The sequence below is a fragment of the Carlito syrichta genome, unplaced genomic scaffold (genome assembly GCF_000164805.1).
Source record: "Carlito syrichta isolate Samal-C Ts95f unplaced genomic scaffold, Tarsius_syrichta-2.0.1 Scaffold316004, whole genome shotgun sequence".
NCBI lineage: Eukaryota > Metazoa > Chordata > Mammalia > Primates > Tarsiidae > Carlito > Carlito syrichta.
The window spans coordinates 966,217-985,271 of NW_007260100.1; the positions used below are offsets into that span (position 1 = coordinate 966,217).

At 38.0% G+C, this 19,055-nt stretch overlaps 1 protein-coding gene across 1 annotated transcript; it reads left to right on the forward strand.

Moving 5' to 3' along the window:
- The first annotated feature begins 6,249 nt into the window (after positions 1-6,249).
- LOC110594536 (small nuclear ribonucleoprotein E-like) lies at positions 6,250-17,703 on the forward strand. Its single transcript, XM_021706786.1, has 2 exons — positions 6,250-6,331; positions 17,414-17,703. Exons 1-2 carry the CDS (start codon positions 6,250-6,252, stop codon positions 17,701-17,703), a joined length of 372 nt encoding a protein of 123 aa, XP_021562461.1.
- Positions 17,704-19,055: the final 1,352 nt, after the last annotated feature.

A 19,055-nucleotide genomic window follows, 5' to 3' on the forward strand; every position in this document is an offset into this window, starting at 1 on the left:
ATATACATGATGAAATATTACGCAGCCATAAAGAAGGACAAAATTATGAACTTCGCAGCAACTTGGATGGATTTAGAGTCTGTAATACTGAGTGATCTGTCACAGAAACAAAAAACTGCGTACCACTTGTTCTCCTCATAAGCAGACACTGAACAATTATCATAATACTATAAGAAAGGGATTGGCAGTACTGGGAAACTGCCAGGGGAGTAAGCAAGGGGTCACACTTCATCAATAAGGATATCTGATCTCAGATCAGGTGATGTGGGGACCAAAGTGAGACCCAAACTTTAACTGTATAATGACCATTTGTATACCTAATCCTGAATTGTACCCCACATCTTTAAAATTAAAAAAAAAGAAACACCTGTGTTTAAGGCAGAGAAGCTAGCAAAAATTCTGAGGAGTGGTTAGATAAGTAGAAGGAAAACTAGCAGAGGACAGTATAACAGAAACCAACAGAAGAGAGAATTTGAAAGAGGAAGGCCAAATGTCAAGTGCTGATGAGAGGTCAAACAAGATGCAAGAAGACTAAAAAGAGTGTTTTGGCTTTTATTATATCCAGACCACTGGCTACCATGTTCAGGTCATCCTCAGTGGAGCTGTGTTAGTGGGATGGATGTTGGGGGCCCTAGGTGTTGGAAGGAAGTTCGGGATGCAGTGGGTTAGGGCTAAGGAACTACTGGAAGACAGGCAAATGGAGACTGAATCTAGACCAGACCACTCTTTTGAGGAGTTTGGCTGAGAAATGAGGAGAAAAATAGAATGGTATCAAGAGTTACATACAGACTGCAAGGAAAGGTTTTGTTGTTATTGCAACTTAGTGACTCTGTAGTAGAAGTGAATATTTTGATTTCTACTCATTGACTGTGACATGGAATTTATGTTGACTGCAGATTCCTTCTCTTGGGGGAATGAATCCTAGGGTAATACAGGAAGAAAAGAGACTTGAAGCCGGGTTCGGTGGCTCAGTCTGTAATCCCGTGCTTTGGGAGGCTGAGGTGAGTGGATTGCCTGAGCCAGCAGGTTTGAGACCCGCCTGGACAGGCGAGACCTCATCTCTACAATAAATCAAAAAATTAGCCGGGCGTGGTAGCACACGCCTGTAGTTCCAGCTACTTGGAAGGCTGAGGCGGAAGGATCGCCGGGGCCCAGCAGGTCGAGGCTGCGGTGGCCGGGAGCGGCCACTGCACTCCAGTCTGGGCAGGCGACAGAGTGAGACTCCAACTCAAAAAGAAAAAAAAAAGAGAGAGAGACTTGAGCATATTTTAAAATACAAGAGTCATTGGCCGGAATTTCCCAGAAGCCAGTCAGTCCTGAAATGCCTTCCTCATCTCTCCCATGGGATCATGGGACCCATATGCATACAGCACTTTTGGTGCTATTCCTTGCCACCTCAGAGTCCCTGTGGTGAGTAAACAGATGAGAACCCCCCCCACTCTAACTCCTGACAAACAGGATGTTGCATTATTCTTTTAGAGATATTCTTAACAATCTTTTTTTACTTCGGAGAGGATCAATTATTTTAAAGCATTATTTCTGTTGTTAGTCATTCAGATTTTCCATGAGGATGAAAACAAGTTTGCTTTTATTCCTGCATGACCTTATGTTTCATGCCTCCAAGAGAGGGAATTCACAGTCAACATATATTCCAGGTCATAGTCGAAGATTAGAAATCAAAGAATCTATTTTCATTCCAGATCCTTATGGAGGTTAACCTTCCCTGTCAAAACCCCAATTAGAAAACTATTTTTGAGTTAGGAAAATGAAAACGTGTTTCTCATCAGCATATTATCTCTCCTCTGATCTTTTTGTCAATTTTAAGACATTTTTTCTTCATCTATCTCCTAACTAGGCATAGCAATTAGCCCTCAATAATGATTTGAAATGTGCTAAATTTCAGGCTTTCAGAGACTTAGAGTTTAATTCTAATAATCAATTGGCAAAAAATCTACCTTCTTAATGTTAACCTTTTCTATATACTCAAATTGCTGACCCATTTTGTCTTAGGAACTTTAATATTAAAAAAAGAACAAAAATCCTTTCTTATGCTACTTCAGGCATAGACAGTTTACCCCCTAAAGCTTTCCTCACCAGCTTGCTCCTTCCTATTTGTTAGGAAGAGGAATAATATGTTTCTTCCCTGGCTTTTTCAAAGGCTCTAAGCCCCTCACAGAGGAGAAGAAAGAGGGAGAGAGAGATTGATGGCACTCAAAGACAGTAATTGCTTTGTTTGGAAGTCTCAAAATGAATTTTCCATTATCTTCTCAGTGTTTCCTACCCACTATATTTACCATGCACACTTTAACTTTACTCTTTCCAAACTCCCAGGGCTGAATTTGAGCATAAGACAGGAGCAGCACTTACCCAGGCTATTGAGGATGCAGGTCAGTGAATAGAGTCACGATTAGGTGGAAATGCCTAGTGCCTGCCTCTCTCCTCAATCTGGACATTGCCTTGCTGCATCCAGACACACTGGACAGGCTCTACCAGCTTGTATCTGGGCCCTGGCCCTCTTCCTTGGAACAGCCTTGCTTCTTCAAAAGAAATTCCTTTGAAATACCTTTCTTGTAGTGTGATTCACATGATGCCTCTATGCAATCTATCACAGATGCTGGCATACTCGCTTCCAAGTATGAACTGGGTGTCATGCTGTGCAGAACGCAGAGCTGAAGATGGTGAAGAGACCCTATCTTCAGCTCACAAGGTGTGGTGATGTTGACTTTGGTAATAAAAACCACTTTCCTGGATAGCTAGTAAATTGCCACCACAGGAGATGATATTATTTGGGAACCTTACTAACAAGCTTGAATTCCAACATAAGGCAGTTCATTGTTATGCTGCAGAATGTGAAATCTTAATGTTTTTGCTATTCAGACTCATTTCACAACATGATTTACTGCAGCAGAAGGGAACAAAAAAAGGGAGGTGGGAAAGAAAAGACAGTTGGGAGTGAAAACATGGATGAGCCCAGCTTTGTGAGCACATTTCATTGCCACTGATAATGTAATATTTTGCTTTGATTAACGCTCTTTCTTGCTGAGTATGTGCAACATCCCAATAACTGTTTCTTTAGCCCAGTCACTGACGCTTTTCTGGATTCCACTTTCAAAACAGGCATTGTGCTGTGCGCAAATCTACGTAGAAAAGAAGGAGGAAACCAACACACAAGAGGTGTGCTTCTGTCCAAAGACATGCTGAACATGTTTGCCTTGCCAGATTCATTTTCTCCTGTCAGAAATTTCCAGAGAGATGGTGGAGAAATTGGTGTTTGACCAGACAGTTGGGCAATCAACAATAGAAACTAATTGTCAGAATTCTGCTAATGATGTCGATGCTGATACTTGCTGACAAGACATAAGTTTTTGGTACTACTATCAGGTATTCTCTTTAGGAAGAATAAATTAAAAGAGCTAATTAGGCAAATGCTTCTAGGAAATATTGACTCACTTCAGGAGGACACTATTTTAAGTACAGCTTAATGTGGGTACAGATAGTCCACCATTTACCAGGAGTCTGGCATGACTGTTCATAGCATCTACATAAAATAAAAATTGGACTTAAAAAGTCATTCTGTGGTCATTACACTGAGAGTGTTTTTACCTGTAAAGTACTGGGTTTTTGGGATGACTCTGAATTTTTTTAGAAAGTCCAAAGCGTCACAATAGAAATTTTTTATGTTAAATAATGTGCTGAGAACTATTGTCTTCCTTAACATTGTCAGAATTTTGCATTTAGCCTGCAGTCAGGTTTAGTATGTGGGTTTCTCCACATAAGTTTCAAATGCCTATTTTATTGTGTGTATACAGATGAGCTTGGGGAAAAAAAACTTCTGGTAGGGTAGATAGCATTTCCAGAAGCTTCCACGATATGGTCATGAAATGAGTCTTGGTTAACTCTGAAGACAAAGAAAAAACTTTACTTGAGATGATTGTTTTCCAGGTTTTGTACAAAATAAAAGGCAAGTTTTCTGGATGTTGTCTTTATATGACTTTTACTTTAAACCTTGACTTGATTTGTAAAATAATGTCTATCTACCCACTACGATGGCAGGAACGGGGCATCAGAGACCCGTGTTTCTTAAGAGGCAAATATATACAGAAATCATATCTTTCCCAACTGCTTCATTGTGAATAGAAACAGCTTTGGATGTATCAACCTCTGCATCTGGATTCTCCTGAAAGATTAACTAGAAAATTGCCCTTCCCACTTCACTTTTGTGTCTCTAGATGTGACAAAGAAAACTCACTTATGCCTTATTTGTCACTTCAGACAGTTGACAGTCACTTTGCCCATGTCAAATTATTTCAGTATCTCTCTACTTGTGCAAACTGAATCAAGAAGGCATTTCGGAAGGTGGTAAAAGACCTCTAATCTTGAACAGGGCCATTCTGTGACTGATATCCATCCTCCTGAACGACCTACATTGTCTGTGTGTTGTAGCTTTACTCTTCACATTAAGATGTAACTGTTCAGGAAGCGCTGTGCTATAATTTGATTTCCACAGATAATCAGAATAGATAAATCCTTTCTATTGGCTGGTAAGTGTTCATTATGTACTTTGTCAGGGTTATGGAATGATATGGCGTAACACAATTAAAAATGAAATGTAATATATGTACAATGAAGAAAGAAATAGCAAAAACAAATGTTACTGTGTTTGGCACAAACATTGTATACAGGTTATTCCTAAAATGCAGCTTTGCATTTAGAAATAAAAACATTGGTCAAGTATTTTATTTGAATAATGAGGAATCTTAGCAAATTAATGATATACTGCATTCCAATAGGATTTCTATAATGAGCAGCCTTTGTAGTACATCACCTTGTAGCTTTCTTTTGAACAGTAGGATCAAAGCTAGTGTGTTATTTGTCCCCGGTGAATGTAGTAGAAATAGAACCTGTGATACAAATGTGAATAACTCAACAGGCATCCCATCTGTTACAAAATCCCTTTGTTTCTTGTCCACTTCTTAGAAGTCTGCCACAGACCCTTCAACTTCTAGTGAGCAGCAGAGCACTTTGCTGTGATTACAGTAGTTTAACAGCGATGTAGTAGAGGGTATCTTTTTGTGTTTATTCCACTCCTTCTGGGCTTGAACAAAAGCATCCGACTGTGCTAGTGAGCAGAGAGTGCTGCTTTCAGAGGGGGAGGAGCCTGCGAAGTTACAGTGGTCAGGAAGACAATGGCATCAAGGGACCTCTGCTGTTGCCAGCAGCTTCACCTGCAGTGTTGGCAATCTCAGGTCTGCTGTGGGTTTCACAGTAAGTAACAGCATCAGGGCAAAATAGAGGAAGTGGCTGAGACTTGGGCTGCAATCGTATGACTGAAATAACCTAAAAACAACCAGGATGTACAAAATCCTTATGATTTTGCTTTGGGTTTGTTATCACAACCATTTTCATGAGACTCACCAGCAAGATTTGAATTGTCCTTTGTGGGCAGCACTTAGTGCAGATTTCTCAGCCCTAATTCCCCAGTAATCACAGGGTGATGTCTGGCCAACACTATGGAGCACCTTAGAGCAAACTCCAGAGAATCCAGCAGAGGAGGGAGACATTTACTTGACTCTCAGCTTTGCCACCTGGTTATTATGAGATTCTGGCCATCAGCCAGACCTGGGTTCAAATCCTAACTCAAACACTTCCTCTTGGGCTAGCTGCTTAATTTTTCTAAGTGTCACTTTTCTCATCTGGTTAATGTAAATCAATGTAAATCCCCCATGGGATTGTTAAGATTAAGTCAAAACATTGTCCAAAGCATTTTGCATAGTGACATACTAAGTGCTCAATAAATGGTAGTTGTTATTATGAGAGGAAAATTATGTTTCCCCTACATCATCTAGGGTAGTAGTATTATTCTAATTTAATACCTTGCTCTAGGAAGCAGTAAATTTTCTTGAGAGGAGCATAAAGGGCAATGTGTTGACCTCTTTTTCCTTTGCTGGGAATCTGAAACCTCTAAGTGGAACAAAAAGTCAAATAGTTTGCAGGGATTCCAAAACACTGGTCCACTGTGTCCCAAACATCTGAAAATTTTCTAAAAAATACATATTTCTGGAACCTGCCCCCAGAGGGTCTAACACAAATTCAGATCAAGGAATGTCCGTTTGTAAGAAGTTTTACTAAGTGGTTCTGACACACAGCCAAGATTGAGAACCATTGGTTGAATGTGTTTGTGATACTGCATGAAGGACATAGGCCATGGTAAGTAAGTTGACACAAACCCAGAAATGGGCCATGGTAAAGATGGCAGACAGTGAATGGGAGACTGGCAAAATTCTGGAAAAGATGGAGCTGGAAGACAGGCAACTAGGCAGCAATCTGCAAGGTAAGTGAGAACGCAGTTAGCTGGCCCATTCAAGGTGCCGGGGATTCTCAAGAGTTGGCAGAGCAGAGTCAGTCAGACCTGTTAGAGGGCTGCTGTAAACTGAGGCACATGAGATAAATTGTGCACATACTTCCTTCAGAAGTAAAGACCCTTATATGATGGCATGTTTAGACCCTTTTATTCAGATCCTTTTATTCACCCCTTTATTAATGCTGGTCTCATCTAGGTCCTAACAGAGAGGGAGAAAAACACCACTGCAGAAGATGAATCATGAGGAAAATCAACAGACTTGCTACATTTTTTGGTTTAGAAGAAAGATTCATTAAGCTTCCTTTATTTACACCTAAGACTATTGACATTCCCCACATTCTCATTCCAATAGTTAGAAATTGCCCCATCAAACTCAGACTTCTCTGCATATCAACACTGTGAATTGCCCTTGGCAATTTTGCAGAGCCAAGTGTTAGGTTCAATAGTATCTATTCAATATTTAGAACTTAGTCATTGAGTGGATCACACAATATTGAGGTGGTGCTTATTTCTTTGTATACTTGAGGCTATTTTTGTGGGGATACTTGTGTTTTCTGCACAGTGTGCAGTCAATAACTTGTGCCAATTGACTGAGGCTAAGACTATTTAGGTCCACCTGATCAACTGCTTTTATAGAATTAATCAGTGGTTTATATACGTGTATGTATATATAACCTGAGAATGAGTCTGTGCTCAAGGCCTGATTTGGCCACTTACTATCTGAGCTTGAACAGCTGAACTACTGGGAAACTCTATTTTATTTAAGTGGCAACATTTAAAGGTACATGAGTTATGAGGCTTAAATTTTCCATTGCAATGGTTTGAGTCAAAATTGTTTAGTATGTGAAGAGACCCCACAGCATCTAATTCTCTCCATCTTTCCCACCACAAACCTAACATACATAAGCCATTATCTCTCACCTGAACTACAAGAGCCACCTAACCGGTTGCTTCACATGTACTTGTGCTCTCTATCCAAATCTGATATGCACATTCCAGGCAAAATCACATTTTCTAAATGCGCATGTGATCACGTCAACTTACTTTTCCTCCTTTCGGACCCTTTAAAAACTTTAAAAGTTTCCTATAGGTAAAAAATCTAAAATTTTAAAAGGTTCCTATAGTTCCCAAAGACAAAATTTCTTACTATGACTTTCAATGTCCAGCAAGATCTGTCCTTTGCCTACCTGCCTCTCAAATGTCATCAGGCACTGCAATTTTCCTCTCTCTGAACATCAGGCATATTTAAGATTTTAGCTCCTGCTAATTGTGGCCATTTAGGGTGCAGAGACAGTTTCATACTCATTCCCAGCACTGGACATTTGCATATACTATCTCTTGTGTCTTTTATTTTTAACAGCTACCATATTTTGTTAATATATGGTTATTCTTATGATAATATGAATTACATTTGTGCTCCCCATTAGAACATAAGTTTCACTAACATGTACATGAAAGCCTTCAGAATCAAGACCCAAAGACACAGAGAAAAAAAAAGAATATAAGTTTCACAAAAGTAGAGATGGTTTTTGTGCCTCTAGGACTTAGCATAGCACCTGGTGCATTATAGACAGTCAATAATACTTGCTAAATGAATAAATGAAGATTTCATACAATCAGCACCCTTTTCCTTGTTCAGCTTCCTCCTCCAACTTCCTGCTACTTCAATACATACCTACATATCCAATTCTCTCAGTCAGGTTAGGCCACACTCGTGGATGGTGTGTCCTCTATGGGCAACACATTCCATGTTCCAGACCTCCCTGCTCCCAAGTGAGAATGTAATTCTGTGTCCTCTTTCCTTAATACGCTAGTCTTGAAGCATCAGAGTAATTCATCAAAATTATTGTTAAACATGGGTGCAAGCTTTCAGAGATTGTGTCTTAAACAGTTCTCTTTTTATAAGAGGATGAGTTATTGTGGGAGGGGAGCAGGGCATGGGATGAGGCTGTGTCACAGAACCTTTCAGAAACTATGAATTCTTCCTCTGTGTGTTTCTAAAACTACACACAAACATACACAATTTTGTATACCCTTTTAGGGTTCATAGAAAAAGGCCTATTCATGGAGATGGGCTATCTGGAGAATTTAAGTGCAGGCTACCAGAAACCTGGCTTTAGATATTGATAATTGTTGAAACTGGGTGATGGACACAGGGAATTCAATGTATTATTATCTCTATTGTGGCATATGTTTGAAATCTTCCATTATAAATAATTTAATGCCAAAATGTCAATCCTATATTTTTATTTTATTTTATTTTTGAGTTGGAGTCTCACTCTGTCACCCAGGCTGGAGTGCAGTGGCATGTTCATGGCCACCGCAGCCTCAACCTGCTGGACTCAGGTGATTCTTCCATCTCAGTCTTCCAAGTAGCTGAAATTGCAGGTGTGCACCACAACACCTGGCTCATTTTTTTATGTATTGTTGTCCAGGCTGGTCTTGAGCCCATGGACTCAGGCAATCCTCTCGCCTCTACCTCCCAAAGTGCTGGGATTATAGGCATGAGCCACCATGCCCAGCTTGTATTTTTATTTTAAAGGAGAAGAAAACAGAAGCATGGCTTTTGTAATGAAATGCTTGACACTTTGAGATTTCCATAAGTGGGAAATTGATTCTCCCATTCACCTAGGTTTAAAATGTTAGCAACAACTTCAAATCTTCCATCTCTTAGCTTCTCTGTTCATCAGTTAACTTGCCAGTTCTACCTCTGCAGCTTTTGTGTGGGTCTCCTCCCCTCCTTTCTATCTAGTACACTGCTCTAGTACTAGACTTCAATACTTCTCACCACATCCACTGCAGAAAATCTCCCAACTTTGGATGCCAAAGATCCCTCTCAAACTTTTCACTGATCCATCGCACTAAAAGTAACCTTTCCTTCTTTTGACACCATGGCACTGATCACAATTTCTCTACAAGTACACTTATTCTCATTCACAAAAGTACGTATGCACATACCTTTATGGTACTTAACTGATCTTAAGTCACAGACCTTTTAAAATTCTGATGAACATTGAAGACTCTTTCCATGTCTTCCTACCCCCAGGAAAATGCATGTAATATCCCATCCATCTTAGTCTGTGCTGCTATAACAAAATACCCAGTGCTAGATTATTTATAAAGATCACAAATTTATTTCTCATAATTCTGAAGGCCGAGAAGTCCAAGATCAAGATGCCAACATTTGGTGTATGATGAGGATCTGCTCTCCACTTCCAAGATGATACCTTGTTGCTGCATCTTCCAGAGAGGAGAAACACTGTGTCCTCACTTGGCAGAAGGGATGGGAAGGGCAAATTCATCCCTCAGGTCTTTTCATAAGGCACTAATCCATTTGTGAGTGTGGAGAGCTCATGGTTGAATTACTTCATATTCCACCACAATGGAAATTAGGTTTCAACATGAATTTTGGAGGAAACACATTCAAACCATAGCATGATCCAAATGCATACATACTTTCGTTTGCAATTCTGGGGGCTTTGTGTATCTTCAAGACAAACATCCCTTGGTTTTCAGAGTGCAGATCACCCTGCCTTCCACCCTGGGTAAGTGCTCTAACTAGAGACATTCCAGTCTCACACAATGCTTTTCCCACAGGCTCAGATAGTGAGTGGTTCCACACCAATGCTCTCTGTCATAGCTCTTATTTTTACATTTCTCCCCCTTGAAGTAAAAATAAAGTATTTATCTAATCTGGATTGGCAGACAATGAATTTTATGATGAGTACAAAGGGAACAAACAAATGAGTCACGAAGAGGCAGTAATAGTCATTCCTCTATTCTCCTCTTCCCCACCACCTTATAACCCCATCTGAAAGTGCTCTCTCCTTTTTTTCTGGGCTGCATTGGACTGATCACTTTTCCCCTTCAATTTAATTTAGGGCATCCATATAAAATTGCCATTAATCTACCATTTTTTACCCATAAAAATTGCAATGTCATATGGTCTAATCTAATATTCATGAATAAAAAACAAATCTCATTGCTGGAGTGTGAGTGTTTGAGGATAGACATGGATGTTCTCCTCTCTGCCAGGCCCTGCATATAGTTGCTGCTCAGAGAATATGTATGGAATAAATGGTGTCTACTCTTTGAGATTTCTCCAAATAAAATAAGACCTTGCATTTCAAGTGTTGTTAGTGAATGAAATTAGAAAAAACGCAGGCTTGACAACACTTGACCCTTTTGGGAGCCTCTTGACTGAAAAGACAGTTTTAAAAAGATTTTATGAAAACACTGACAAAATATGCACCTATCACTTTTAGGTCATATAACAGAGACCCTCCTGGAGAAAGGGAAATGATATTAACTGCTGAGCAAATTGTATGTTTGCTACAGAAATAACTCAACCCTGTATAAATAGAGACAAGAAAGCAAATGTGCCAGCCAAAATTCTTCTGTCCTTTGGACAGATTTCCATATGCTGTAAGAATCTTCTGAAGTAAACTCTTAGCCCCTACTGAGTTAGAGGTATCTTGACTAGTATCTTTACTTTCAAGAAACCATCTACTAAGTAGCAGCAGTTTCCTGAAGAATAGGAATCTTTGTAAACCTAGCAGAGATCTGAACATGGCCACATAAGTATTACCTCAAAATTTTACAAAACACAAAATATATATTTGTTTTTTAGGGAATTTTTTAGGGAGGGGTTAGTTGATTTTGCAAGATTACATATCTTTACTAAGAAATTTATATGTATACCAAATTTGCTTTTTGCACATTGGAGAAAGTGATCTTTGCAAGGAGAGACAGTATTCATTCCTAGAATAAATGGCTTGACCCATTTTTTAAAAATCCAAGATTAAAGTATTTTTTTGTTTCTTCACTGACAAAATGATGAAGAATATTTTTCCTAATTCTACTTTGACAATTTTGGTGTTATAGTTAGAGGAAATTGAATAAAAATACTGATTTAAAAGACCAGAAGTTATACCATACTACTTATTCTTATTTTTTTCTAGATTTATTGAGGTATAATTGATGAATAAAGATTTTATATATTTAAGGTGTACGCGTGATATTTTGATATGTGTATACATTGTGAAATGATTATCATATCAAGTTAATTTACAGATTCACCACTTCACATAGTTACCTTTTTTGTTTGTGTGATGAGAACACTTAAGGTCTATTCTTAGCAAATAAAAAGTATAGAGTACTGTATTATTAACTATAGTCACTATGCTGTACATTGGGTTTTCAGACCTCATTCATTTTATAACTGGAAGTTTATACCCTTTGAATAGCTTCTCTCCATTTCCTTCACCCCCCTAAACCTTTCTACTCTCTATTTCTATAAGTTTAACTCTTTCAGGTTCTACATATAAATCATGTGGTATTTATCTTTCTGTGTCTGGCTTATTTTACTTGACAAACTGTTTTTTCAGATTCATTCATGTTGTTACAAATGGCAGAATTTCCTTCTTTTTTAACGCCGAATAATATTCCATTATGTGTATAAACACACACACACACACACACACACACACACACACACACACACACACACACCATTTTCTTTATCAGTTCATCTGTTGATGGACTCTTAGGTTGATTCCATATCTTGGTTATTGTAAATAATTCTGCAATGAGCATGGGACTACCAATGTCTCTTTGAGATACTGATTTCATTTCATTTGGATATATGCCCAGAAGTGGGATTCTTGGCTTATATTACAGTTTTATTTTTAATTTTTTGAGGAATCTTCATATAGTTTTCCATAATGGTTGTGCCAATCTACATTTCCACTAACAGTATACAAGGTTTCCCTTTTCTCTACATTCTTGCCAACCCTTCTTTTGACTTTTCAGTAAAAGTCATTATAACATGAATAAGATGATATCTTATTTTGGTTTTGATTTGCATTTTTCTAATGATTAGTAATGTTGATAAACTTTTAATATACTTAACCATTTGTATGTCTATTTTGAAAAAAATGTCTATTCATGTCTTCTGCCCATTTTTAATAAGTTCTTTGTTCTTTGACATTGAGTTGTATAGGTTCTGTATATATTTTGGATATTCAAACCTTGTTTGATGCATGATTTGCAAATATTTTCTTCCATTTTGTGGGTAGCCTTTTCATTTTGTTGATTGTTTCCTTTGCTATGTAGAAACGTCTTAGTTTGATGTAGTCATACTTGTTGATTTTTGCTTTTGTTTCCTGTGCTTTTGGTGTCATATCCAAGAAAATTATTGCCAAGACCAATGTCATAGAGGTTTTCCCCTATGCTTTCTTCTAGGAGTTCTGCAGTTTTAGGTTTTACATTTAAGTCTTTAATCCAACAGGCCTCATCAATGAATGTTTCTTCTTCTATTTTTTAGAAAAATTTGAGAAAGTTTGATTTTAATTCTTCTTTAAAAGTTTGATAAAATTCACCAGTGAAGTAATCCGGTTTTGAAATTTTCTTTCTTAGAATTCTTTTGATTATTGATTTAATCTCTTTAGTTTGTGTAGGTTTTTCAGATTTTCTATTTTTTCTTGAGCTATTTTTATTATTTCATGTGTTTCTAGGAATTTGTTTATTTCATCTAGGTTATCTATTTCATTGGCATACTATTGTTTATAGTATTATTTTATAACTCTTTTTAGTTCTGTAAAGCCTAAATACACCCACATTTCCTTTCTGATTTTAGTAATTTGAGTCTTCTCTCTTTTTTCTTGGTCAGTCTAGCTGGAGGTTTATCAATTATGTTAATCTTTCACAGAACCAACTATTTATTATCTTGATTCTCCCTGTTGTTTTTCTATTCACGATTTCATTTGTTTGCACTCTGATCTTTAATATTTCCTTCTTTCTGTTTCCTTTGAAATTGCAATTAACATCTTAATTTATACAAATTTAGTTCGGCCTAGTCCTGACTTTTGCCCTACATCTTTAAAATAAAAAATAAATACAAACAGAATTTAGTTTGGATATAATTAGCAACTTAATTTCAATAGTCTACAAAAGCTTTGCTCTTATATAGTTTCATTATTCCCATTATTTTGTTATTGTTATTAATTACATATTTATGCATTCTGTGCCTATTAGCATAGATTTATAATTATTATTTTACACAACTGTCTTTTAAATAAGATAGGAATAAAGAGGAGTCACAAATAAAAAACACCATTAATACTGACTTTTATAATAACCTATATAGTTACCTTTACCAGTGTTCTTTATTTCTTTGTGTGGATTCAAATTATTCTATGGTGTAGTTTTATTTTAGGCTAAAGGACCCAGGACTCCCTTTAGCATTTCTTCTAGGGCATGTCTACTCTAGTGATGCCAGTTTTTCTGTTTTCACTGGGAATGTGTTAATTTCTCCTGCAATTTTCAAAGATAGTTTTGCTGGATGAGAATGCTTGGTTGACAATTATCATTTCTTTCAACACTTCAGAATAGCACTCCACTGTTTCTAGCCTCCAGTGAGAATTTAACTATTAATGTTATTCAAGATGCTTTGTACAATGAGTTGCTTTTCTCTTGCTGCTTTCAAGATTCTTTCTTAGTCTTTGACTTTTGACAGTTTCATTATAATGTGCCTTGCTGTGAATCTTTTTGAGTTTATCCTACTTGGAGTTTATTTAGTTCATTGGGAGTGTGGATTAATGTATTTTTAAAAATCAGTTTTGATAAATTTCCAGCCACTATTTCTTCAAACATTCTTTTTCTCCCTTCCTTTCTGGGACTTCCATTAAGCATATTTGATATGCTTGGTGGTGTCTCACAGATCTCTTACATTCTCTTTAATTTATTTATCCTCATTTTTTTTTTCTTCTGGTTCCTCAGACTGAACACTCTCAGTTGACCTATCTTCAGGCTTACAGATACTTTCATGTGATTCTTTTCACATAAATCTGTGAGTGAGTGCCTCTAGTTAAATTTTAAAATTCTGGTTATTATACTTTTTAATTCCAGAATTATCTACTTTTTCTTTGTAATTTCTATCTCTTGATTAATAGTCTTTATATACTTCTCACGATTTCCTTCAGATTTCTGGACAAAGTTTCCTGCAGCTCTATTACCAGATTTTAAATAGCTGATTTAAAGTCTTTGTCTAGTAATTCCAATGTCTGATCTTCCTCAGGGACAGTTTCTATTAATTGTCTTTTCCCCTTATGTATTGGTCATACATTCTTACTTCTTTGTATGCCTCATGATTTTTTTGTTGAAAACTAGACAGTTTGAAAATCATATGGCCACTCTGAAAATTAGATTCTGCTCCTCCCCAGGGATTGCTGTTGTTGCTCATTGTAGTAGTTTGTTAGTGACTTTTCTTAACTAATTTTGAAATGTCTGTATTCTTTGTTGTGCATGGCCAGTGAAGTCATTATAGTGATACTGGTACTTTATGTTTTATTTTCTGTTGATCAATATTAACAGGGCTTTATCAATTGCATTAATCTTTACAGTAAAACAATTTTGTATTGTTTATTTTCTAGCCAACTAATTTCTCCTCTTAGCTTTATTGTTTTCTTCCTTCTACATATTTTGGATTTATTTGAGCCCTCTTTTTCTAACTCTTTAATTTGGAAGTTTAGATTATTGATTTTAATCTTTCTTTCTTTCTTTCTTATATAAGCCTTTACACCTTCAAGATTCCCATTAAGTACTGCTTTAGCTTCATCCCACAAAGGCTTATATGCCATATATTCATTGTAACACAGTTTGAAATATTTTCTAGCTTCCCTTTTTTGTTTGTTTTGTTTTGTTTTGGCACATGGGCTAAATGCTCGAGACTTGAGGGTGTTTAAAAGTTCCAAATTCATGAACATATTTTTCTATTTAAAAATTTACATACAGTTGGGCTCAGTGGCTCAGTCTGTAATCCCAGCACTTTGGGTGACTGAAGGGAGTGAATTGCCTGAACCTGCGGGTTCGAGACCAGCCTGGGCAACTTGGCAAGACCCATCTCTACAATAAATCAAAAATTAGCCAGGCATGGTGGTATGCGACTAGAGTTCTGGCTACTTGAAAGGCTGAAGCAGAAAGATCGCCAGAGTCCAGCAGGTCGATGCTGGGGTGGCCGTGAGTGTGCCAGTGCACTCCAGCCTGGGCAACAGAGTGAGACTCCAACTCCAAAAAAAAAAAAAAATCAGACACACACACACACACACACACACACGCACACACACACACACACACACAGAGAGAGAGAGAGATAAGAGAGAGCTGAGTTGGAATCTCACTCTGTTGCTCAGTCTGGAGTGCAGTGGCATGATCATGGCTCACCACAGCCTCCACCTCCTGGGCTCAGGCAATTCTTCCACCTCAGCCTCCTGAATAGCTGGACTACAGGCACATACCACTATGCCTGGCTAATTTTTTGATTTTTTGTAGAGCTGTGATCTTGCTGTGTTGCTATGTTACTGGTCTTGAACTCCTGGGCTCAAGCAATTCTCTTGCCTCAGCCTTCCAAAGTGCTTAGATTAAAGGTGTGAGCCATGGAGCAATTTATGATATATTCTTTTTTTTGCAGACTTATTGAGGCATAACTGATAATTAAAATAGAATATATTTACTGTACAATGTGATGTTTCAATATACATATACATTGTGAAATGATGACCCCATATCTTCTAATTAACCTATTCATCACCTCACATCATTTCTTTTTTCTTTTTTTTGTGGTGAGAACATTTAAGGTGCACTTTCTCAGCAAATGTCAAGTATTCAACACAGTATTGTTAACTATAATCACCATGCTGTGCAAATCCCTAGAACTTATAACTGAGAGTTCGTACCCTTTGACCAATATCTAACCATTTTTCCCTCTCTATAGCCCCTAGTAGCCATTCTGATTCTACTCTTTGTTTCTATAACTTTGATTTTTTAGAATTCTTATACAAGTGAGATCATACAGTATTTATCTTTCTTTGTCTGACTTATATCACTTAGTTTTGAAATTTATTGACTTATTCTATGACCCAGTATACATTCTTTCTCAGTGAACATATTATATGTGCATTTGAAAATAATATGAAAGCCGGGCTCAGTGGCTCAGCCTGTAATCCCTTGCCTTTGGGAGGCTGAGGTGAGTGGATTGCCTGAGCCTGTGGGCTCGAGACCAGCCTGGGCAGGCGAGACCTCATCTCTACAATAAATAAAAAAATCAGCTGGGCGTGGTAGCGCATGCCTGTAATTCTGGCTACTTGGAAGGCTGAGGCGGAAGGATTGCCGGAGCCCAGCAGGTCGAGGCTGCGGTGGCTGGGAGTGGCCACTGCACTCCAGTCTGGGCGACAGAGTGAGACTCCAACTCAAAAAAAAAAAAGAAAATAATATGTATTCCTTTAAAGTTATCAATTAAAAGCCAGGCTCGGTGGCTCAGCCTGTAATCCCGCGCCTTTGGGAGGCTGAGGTGAGTGGATTGCCTGAGCCGGCGGGTTCGAGACCCACCTGGGCAGGGAGACCTCATCTCTACAATAAATCAAAAAATTAGCCGGGCATGGTAGCGCATGCCTGTAATTCCGGCTACTTGGAAGGTTGAGGAGGAAGGATCGCCGGAGCCCAGCAGGTCGAGGCTGCGGTGGCCGGGAGCGGCCACTGCACTCCAGTCTGGGCGACTGAGTGAGACTCCAACTCAGAAAAAAAAAAAAAAAAGTTATCAATTAAGTCCAATTGGTTGACAATGTTGTTCAAATCTTCTATGCCCTTACAAAATTTTTCTCTAGTGTTTCTATTAGTTATGAAGAGGGAATATTGGAATATCCAACTATGATTTTGGATTTGTCAATTTCTCTTTTTAGTTTCACCAGCTTTTTCTGAAGTAGTACTATTAGCTATTATTAGCTACTGCATATTATTAAGTATGATTGCCAGTCTTCCTGATATAGTAACCATTTAATAGTATGAAATGTCCTTTTTTTAAAAAAAAAACTTTAAAATTTTTTATTTTAAAGATGTGGGGGTACAATTCAGGGTTAGGTATACAAATGTACATTATGCAAGTACCCTTGTTGATGAGGTGTGACCCTCATCACACCTGTTTCCCTGGCAGTTTCCAACTACCGCCAATCCCTTTTTTTTTTCTAAAAAAGTCTAGGCATGTGTGCTGTTTGTGAGATTATTCCACCGTGGCTTACTGTGACCAGAGCCAGAAAGTGCAGAAGGTGATGGTGCAGACCATCAACCTCATCTTCGGATACTTGAAAAACAAATCCTGGATTCAGGTGTGGCTTTATGAGCAAGTGAATATGAGGATAGCGGCCTGTATCATTGGCTTTGATGAGTATATGAACCTTGTATTAGATTATGCAGAAGAGATTCATTCTAAAACACAGTCAAGAAAACAATTGTGTTGGATCATGCTAAAAGGAGATAATATTACCCTGCTGCAAAGTGTCTCCAACTAGAAATGATCAATGAAGTGAGAAATTTTTGAGAGAGCAATATAGTTTTGTGTTTTAGGTGTCCTTTGTTTGGAGTATAGTTCAAAAACATTTGTTCATATTGTTTTGATTACCCTTATGTTATTACAAGATGACAATAAATGCTGTGGGATTGTTAAAAAAAAAAAGTCTAGAGCAGACTTTATTTATTTTATTATTTTTTGAGTTGGAGTCTAACTCTTTTGCCCAGGCTGGAGTGGAGTGGTACGCTCATGGCCATCCCAGTGTCAACCTGTTGGGCCCCGCTGATCCTTCCGCCTCAGCCTTCCAAGTAGCTGGAACTACAGGCTAATTTTTGATTTATTGTAGAGATGAAGTCTTGCCAAGTTGCCTGGGCTGGTCTCCAACCCGCGGGCTCAGGTAGTCCACTTGCCTCAGACTCCCAAAGTGCTGTGATTACAGGCTGAGCCACTGAGTCCTGCCCTAGTTCCTTTCTTATAATATTATAATAATTGTTCAAGGTCTGCTTATGAGTGAGAACATGTGGTACTCAGTTCTTGGTTTCTGTGATAGATTACCGAGTATTATAGACTCTAAGTCCATCCAAATGGTTGCGAAGTTCATAATTTTGTCCTTCTGTGTGGCTGCGCAGTATTTGCTCGTGTATATGTACCACTGAAATAATTATTGATGTGTTCAGATTTATGCCTATCATTTTGATTTTCAATTTGTAGTCTATGGCTCCATTTCATCTTTTGTTTTTTTTTCTCCTTTTCTGTCTTCTTTTGGATTAATATATCTTTTAAAAGTATTCCCGCCGGGCTCGGTGGCTCAGTCTGTAATCCCGCGCTTTGGAAGGCTGAGGTGAGTGGATTGCCTGAGCCCGAGGGTTTGAGACCCGCCTGGGCAGCGAGACCTCATCTATACAATAAATCAAAAAATCAGCCGGGCGTGGTAGCGCATGCCTGTAATTCCAGCTACTTGGAAGGCTGAGGCGGAAGGATCGCCGGAGCCCAGCAGGTCGAGGCTGCGGTGGCCACGAGCAGCCACTGCACTCCAGTCTGGGCGACAGAGTGAGACTCCAACTCAAAAAAAAAAAAAAAAAGTATTCCCTTTAAATTTCTCTAATGATGTTTAAACTTGTTCTCTTTGTATTATTTTCTAGTGTTTGCTATAGGGATGATGATATGCATCCTTGACATTGTGCAGTTGACTTAGTGTTAGTATTGTAAAAACAGGGTTATTTTTAAGAATTTGTATTTACCTTTATTTTTCAAAAATTTGATTATGAGATGCTTGGTTTTTGTTGTTGTTTTTGTTGCCCGTTTGTTTTTATGTATTTATATATCCAGGAGCTTATGGAGATTCTTAGATCT